General features: G+C 36.7%; 1 protein-coding gene across 1 annotated transcript in view; it reads right to left on the reverse strand.

Annotated features, from left to right (window-relative positions):
* Window positions 1-7,417, reverse strand: part of LOC149179775 (serine carboxypeptidase-like 27) — a 69,822-nt gene extending 62,405 nt beyond the window's left edge. The window contains exons 1-4 of the mRNA XM_089415809.1: window positions 7,046-7,417; window positions 6,790-6,897; window positions 5,905-6,000; window positions 5,717-5,809 (exon numbers count right to left, since the gene is read on the reverse strand). Of these exons, the coding sequence (XP_089271935.1) occupies window positions 5,717-5,809; window positions 5,905-6,000; window positions 6,790-6,897; window positions 7,046-7,337 (589 nt within the window). The 5' untranslated portion in view covers window positions 7,338-7,417. The remainder of the gene's footprint in view (window positions 1-5,716; window positions 5,810-5,904; window positions 6,001-6,789; window positions 6,898-7,045) is intronic.
* Between the last annotated feature and the right edge of the window lie 226 nt (window positions 7,418-7,643).

Here is a 7,643-nt window from a genome sequence, read left to right on the forward strand (position 1 = left end):
TAATGCCAAACTCTCCTTCTACCTTAAAAGTATGTTCCTCTCTCATCAACTACACTATTATTTCTCTTAGTAAAATGCACAACTTGTCCTCCCAATATAAATTTCCATCCTTAAGGTAATAGTCATGGTTTCACTATCCTTGATTCAATGTTGTATATGCTATCTTATCCTCACCATCTTCTTCATCATTTATGATTCATTCCATCAAGAGGAAAGGGTTGTAGCTATAGGACCACTCCTAATGCATTAACCCTGGGAGGTCTCAATAGCATGTTAGCCAACTTGCTTGTCACTCCTTCCTTATACTTGATGATCAAGTGGAACTATTGCAGAGAGAACATCCCATTTGATATTTTAGGAATGCTGCAAATTTAAGAGAGCCTACAAAAATTAAAGAGGATGATGATCAATATGCACAACTATCCCCTTACCCAAGAGATAGTTTCTATGATTCTTCACTTCTTGATGTAAAGTGGACAAGTCCTTGTCATAAGACAAATAGTTTCATACTACTTTGGAGAATGCTCAGAAAAGTATGCAATTGGTTTGCCTTACTTCATCAAAATTGATCTCAGTGCATAACTAGACACATATTCTTCAATTTTGAATGTTTGTTCATGTTGGTTGGGCCTAGCACAAGGGTTGAACAAATCTTCTATTTCAATACATCAAATTTTGTCTCCTACGCCTCTATCCATTGGAATTTCACTCCTCCTTTGGTTAAGGCATGCAAAGGCCTTGCCACAAATGATAAGTATTAAATTTCCTTAAATATTGGGAAACTCCCACAAATATTTGCACTTCAATGCAATTGGTTAGTCTTTCCCATTTCATAATAACTTGGATAATTTGGCTAGGTCAAACCGTCAACTCTTAGCTGATTTTCTCTTATTACGAATTCCAAGTACACCATTAGCCTTCAGGAAAATTCACACTTATTCATGTTCAACTATAGCCAATGTTACCTTAGATCCCCCAACATTTTCTCCAAATTTTGAAGGTGTTCATCTTAGATCTTGTTGAACACTTGAATGTTTTCTAAATAGAGAATGAAAAAATAGTCAACTCAAAATGGTATGAGGACCTCATTCATTAACCTCATAAAAGTGGTTGGAGCACTACACAATCCAAATATCATTACTAATTATTCAAAGAACCCTTTCTTAAACTTGAAGCTGGTCTCCCAATGGTATGTTCCTCCCTAGTTTGTATAGAATGATAAGTAGATTTGATGTCTAGTTTTGAAAAAGTTTTGGCTCCTTATTATTCGTCAGTTAATTAATTCTTGGAAGTGGGTATATGATCTTCATAAAGATCTTATTCAATCCCAGAAATTTACACACAATTTCCATTAATTGTCCTTCTTGTTGAGAAACCAAGTGTAGTAAGATTAGGCTTGATTTCTTTGTCTTGATAATTACTTGTGAATGTTAAATCTCTTCTTATTACTTCTTATGTGTTCTTCATCAAGCAATTATACAAATGTTTAGTCTTTCAAGAAAAACAAGGAGACAAGAGACACCAAAATTATGCTCTAAGCCAGCGTAAAACCCCAAAAGGGGAAAACCCAACAATATTTCTCTTATAGAATCAGATCAAAATGAGATTTCCAAGACCAAGGCCAAGTCTTCCACCAAAATGCCAAATCCAGCCCTCCTCCAAGTCACCTCCAAGAGTCAAAGTCAACGTAGGTCAAACCTGGTCCAATTATGGTCAACATCTTAAAATTTCAGGCTTGCAATAGCACAAAAAATTTCAGACTATTCACAAAATTATATCCTCACACGTGTGAGTCGTCAGCATTAGAAATCCGGTCAACAAAAAGGAATATTATTCTCGTCTTTAGCTTGACTTTCTCTTTCCTTTGATTCGTCCTTCTCTTCTTCTTTGCTAAGTTCAGATATGCTATTTGTTTGTGTGATTGGATAATCTCTCAATGATCTAGGTGGATATTGGTGACCACCCACGTATTCCACTTGGCCCCACAACATTGTTTTTTTCAGAATATTCCTTTCAGTTTCCTTAATTGTAGCACAATTTACTATTTTTGGCAATTTTTCAGGTCCTAAAATCCCGGAGCCGTTTTGAGGGCCTAAATGACTTTTTTTTGGGAAAATGGAGGGACCGGAAAAGTGTAAGATTGATTTACTGGTATTTTTTCGGCCTCCTCTTGGAGACCTTCAAAACGAGGTATTATGACAACCAAAGGGAGATCATATGCCTAAGTTACGACCCCAGGAAGTTGACGTTTCAACTAACCCCAATGGGGCCTACAAGCTTTTGGCGCTTCATCTCCTAGGGTTAGGTTTTTGGATGCTTAGGGTTTCCCATTGTTTCTCAATGATAAAAAGGCCTCTGAGCCTCATTGTAACACAGTTGATAAGGCATGTGGCCACCACATCTCTTCTCAGAGATAAACTACCATCGCCTAAGTTAATTCATTTCCATTATGCATGTAAACATTTTCAGTACTTTGTTATTAATGAATTGAAGTTTTGTCTTCATTGCATCCCTGTGTTTCTGTTTATATTTGTATTTCATTTCATTCCTGCATAATTTCGGATCACTCAAGTGAGTCAAACTGCCTCTTATATATAGTTGTCTAGGAGCGTCGAATAGGTGTCACTTTGGAGGGCCAGGTTGACTTGTTCCAAGGAGGGCCGACTTGACATTTTGTGGACTAATGACTCAACATAAAAATCATTTCTTTTTCTTTTTCTTACAATTGTCCAAATGGGACATGACTCAAATACATTTTCTTTTGACTCAATAAATTCTTTTTGACTCTTTGAGCATGAGAACATGCTTTGACCAAAATAAAATAATATAATAAATACATCAATAATAAATTTATATTACATTATGAAGACCGACTCTAGTTACAACTTCAACACTTCTTAGGAACTAGCACAATTGGCAATCCACAACATGACACACTAGGCTTAATGGCTCCCTCATCCAAAGGCTCTTGAATTTTCTTCCTTCTTCACCCTTTGGCAAAGAAGCTTGATACAAAACTATGTTTGGTAACATTGAGTCCAGTAGTATTTGAATCTCATGTTCAATTGGTCTCTTAAGAGGTAAACATTTCAATTCCAAGAAACCTTCTTGATACATGAACAAGAGGGTGTCAATATGTTTCTTAAAAATTTGCTCTTGATGGTTGTTAGATTTGGGCTTCATGAGTAACAACAAAAATTGCTTACTCGTCTAGTTAGCAAATAAAAAGAGATCCTCTCCCTGCATTTACCAATTTTGACTAGGTACCATTTCAGTTACAACGACATTCTTTGAAATGGATGGAGCGGAAATGGATTAGTTGGTTGCTCAACACAGGTCCACCTCTTCGACTTACTATGCCTGGTACTTCATCTACCCTGATTGACTGCAATATTTTCAAGTTTAACTCCTGGGTGGTATTAGCTGAAGAAGGGTATCCATAGCTTACCACAATAGTAAATTTAGAGAAGCAAGGAAGAGCTATCGCACTTATAACCAGGAACTAGAGGCAGTTATACAATAATTACAATACTAAAGGCATTATATGACGCCTGAAGAGTTCATTACATAACTGTTAAGCTCTGAACAACGTACAAATACAAAAGACAAGTCAAATGCTTATCATGACAAGTGGTTAGATTATTTGCAGAGCTTCACTTTTGTGACCAAGTACATGGCAGGAAGGCATTCATGATAACAATGACAAATGAGCTAGCTGGACTTGAGCACCTTGAGGATGTTTATGAGAATGATCCAAACTTCACAGTAATTTATGTCGCCAGCAAAGAAGCAGCTATTGGGAGAGTAAAGTATCTGCTCAAACTGTATGATGCATGAAGGTTTTATTTCACGGGAAGCAATTATGCTTTCCCAAAGGCAACGTGAGAGCAACACTCACAAATGACAAATAACATACGTGCTGATGATTTGGAGAATATTTTGTGAGGAATAAAACATAAAATCCTCAATTTTTTTTTGGGAGGAGCATTATTATGGACCAGCTATGGAGAAATAACTGATTTTGGAGAAGCATTATTGTGGACCAGCTATGGGTAAATAGCTGACTAAATATATCTGAAATTTTTATATTTGTAATAGTTGCCCAGAGAATAAACAGAGCCAGTGAATATCAACCCTTCTCTCCCACTGACAGATAGATTCCAAGGCGTAAACATGGGTTTCGTACTAGGGTTACTAAGCCCTCAAAGAGTCAATGACAATATACTTGTTAATCTATCTTCTATGATACTGCATTTCATAGCCTGCAACAAATATGGAATTGAATTTTGTATTGTAAAACTCTTTGTCAAAGATGGTATTTAACTCCCTAGGTTGCCTCTCCCTATCATCTCTAAAAGAGATACTAAATTCTTAAACGAATTTTGGCAAATGATGTGGAGTCTGGACATGTCTTCAATTCAACATCGTTTATCAGTGTCAAATTGTTCAGTGAAAATAATTGATTAATAAGTTTAGGATTTTTTTTGCAATGTCTCGTCAAATATCAACCAAACAATGGGATTTGATACTTCCTTGGGCCTATACTTCACCATAGTTCTAGTGATGAAGGGAGGGTGATGAGTTTCCTGGACAATTGGAGAGACCCCAAATTTCAGGGAATGAGCTAGGGAACAACATTAGGGAGTCCAGCATGTGCTCTGTTTTTTTTGCTTCCATGATTTGAGAGATCTGGGAAGGGTGGGATCTTTTAATGGGAAAAGGACGGCTTCACTAAAAAGATGCTTAAATTGAAGAGCAGCTTTTGGTGACATCGCAATGTTTTTTTGGCTTTCATGATTTGAGAGATCTGGGGAGGATGGTATCTTTTAATGGGAAAGAACGGCTTCACTAAAAAAATGCTTAAATTGGAGAGCAGCCTTTGGTGACAACACAATGTTTCTATTTGGCCGGGGCAAGTCCCTGTTATAGGTAAGGGATGGACAATCATATGTTTTTATTTGGCATGGGCAACTCTCTGTTATAGGCAAGGGATAGAGAACCATTTATCAAGACTTGCCCATGTCAAATCCAACTAGATTTATCCCAAACTACATAGAATTATTACTCAACTGTTGAGTACAAAGTGTATAATGTTTGCCTTATCATTGAGGGCATACACATGGAACTCCTTGCCACCCATGAGAGATAACAGCGATGACCCCACTGTGTTCTTTGTTTCTTTGCTTTCAGGGAACTGGGAGGAGTGAGATGTTTTAGTCAGGTACGTGGGCTTCACTAAAAGACGAGCTGAAAATCGGAAGCATTTTTCGGTAAAGCCACAATGTCCCCAGTTGGCAAGGAAAAGTACAGGGGACGTCTCCTATGATACAAGGCATACTCGTGGAACCCCTTTGCTAATGTCGGAGAGCATGTACAACCTCACCCTGTTTCGCTGTACCCAGTATACAAGTGCCCAGTGCCAACTTACAGGCTTGAGAAGAGTTCTGTTGGCTCTAGACTCCGGTGGATGGGTTCAATTGATTTCATTAGGCAGACAAAGAGAATCTGAACGAGCAATTAATTAATATATCATTGACAGCTCTGTCACTTGTGTGTGTTAGAGTGCAATTTCGGATTTTGTTTCTGACCATAAAATCCTTAGAAGTTTTTAAAGTAGAATTGTAGACCCCATATGGGTTTTAAACCCATGACTGAGTACTGAATACATGATCGAATTGAGACTTTATATAGTGGCTTATTAAGGAATTTAACGTACCTCCATAGCTTTCTCCTGCAATGTAAAACTCTCTGTTTTTATATCCAGGGAATCTTTCCAACCAGTTGAGCAAGAATACGTATGAATCTTCAGCTGTAATTGCAAGGTTACAATTATTTTAACCCTTTTATTTTGAAAGTATTGATGTAAAATACTAAGGAAAAATGTATTAGCAGCACACATCATACCAGTTCGTCCATCTCCAGACTGGGATATATCTGAAGAAGTGTTAGTGTAAGAAAAACCAACACCGGCAGGGGCATCCAAGAACAGTATATTGGCCACTGCATGCATGCAAATAAAAAAGAATTCATGCCAAACCTGACTTGGCTTGTTAGTGAAGGTTTCTGGATATTACTATTAGATTTAAATTTTCTAGCATTTCTAATTGACGCTTCACTTCAGTCATAGTCACAGGAGAAGTAAATTCACTCTTAATGAAAAGAACAATACGGCCAATGTGAATTATATATTATCCACTTGTCGAGTAAGTGTTACAATGAACACTCCTTGGGTCCAGCCTAACTTTCAGGCTAAGTCAGTGTCCTTTACTTAATCAGTATAAAAATGTACAGGGGAGTCAGCTTCCAGTTTGATGAAATGGAAACTATTTCATTTATATGGAATTATTTCAATCCTAGGTTGGTGTTTAATATTTTTTTATGATATAGTAGATTTTGGGAATATTTTGTTTGGTGTAATAGATTTTGGAAATATTTTGAAATTTGAAAGATGAGAAAGACTTCAAAAAAAAATTGCAAATAAATGAAATTATATGTCCAACATATATATGTCTACCATTTTTTTTTATAGTATAATAGATTTTGAAAATATTTTATTTGGTTTAGTAGATTCTGGAAATATTTTGAAATTTTATGGAAAAAAAAATTATACACTAAAAACTATGACCAAATAATATATAAAAAAAACTTAAATGCAATCTCCTTTTTATTCACTGGTAAGTAAATGGGTCCAGTTCAAAATGGAGAACAGATTTATTCCTTTAAAATGGATGTGGTGGAATTTGTGGAAAATAAAGAAAATCCCAAGCTCATAGAAACTAAAAGACATACATTTATTCCACGAATAAGAATTCAGGTGCAGAGTTTTCCCATCAGAGTTAATGTGAAAAGGGCCAAGCTCTTCTGCTTCCCCATATGCCACAGATGAGCATCCTGGACCTACAATCGAATCAAATCAAAATAAACTTTTGAGAGAGGACAACCATTGCAGAGACAGTTATTCATGTCAACCACCTGGTTTTTTATTAAAAAAAAAATGATAACAAGTAGTATAGTAATGATAATAAGGAGTGATGGTCATGGATACCTCCATTCAACCATAGGACTAGAGGCTTAGAAGATGGGCTTTCTGTAGCTTCAACGAGCCAGTAAAAAAGAGCTCTACCGGCATTGTTGTCTACAGTTATATAGCCAGAATATTGAGCAAAGTGCACATTTGAAGGCTGACCAGGAAGGTGAGTGATTCTGTCATTGGCTTGATCATTTCTCCGATCAATTTCATTATTCTCGTTCCATGTAGCTGTGGTTTGCAACGTTACAAGCAGCAGAAGCACAACTGTCACATAAACTTCCACCAACATTGAGTCTCTGCACGTCATATTTTGCTGTTTCTACTTCTGCCAACACTCCAACATCATTATCTAACACTAATTCTATACACCTGCGGCAAACCAACAGGTGTAATGTGACATAAGTGTGACTGAAGATAGTAAAGTGGAAGGAAGACCGATATGGATATGATAGCGGCTACAAATCATCATGAAGGGCATCAGGGATCGCCAAAACGTTGAAGTTGGATGGGCGTCACTCTGCAAAATTTGTCTGCTCATTCTTATTTAGATTAAAATAATATCAATTTTTTCCTTGGTGGAGGCCTTAAAAACAAGAAAATGGTCCTACCTTCC

This window comes from Pinus tabuliformis, chromosome 3_2 (assembly GCF_031772625.1).
Source record: "Pinus tabuliformis cultivar Carrire ecotype Pingquan chromosome 3_2, CPIR1, whole genome shotgun sequence".
Lineage (NCBI taxonomy): Eukaryota > Viridiplantae > Streptophyta > Pinopsida > Pinales > Pinaceae > Pinus > Pinus tabuliformis.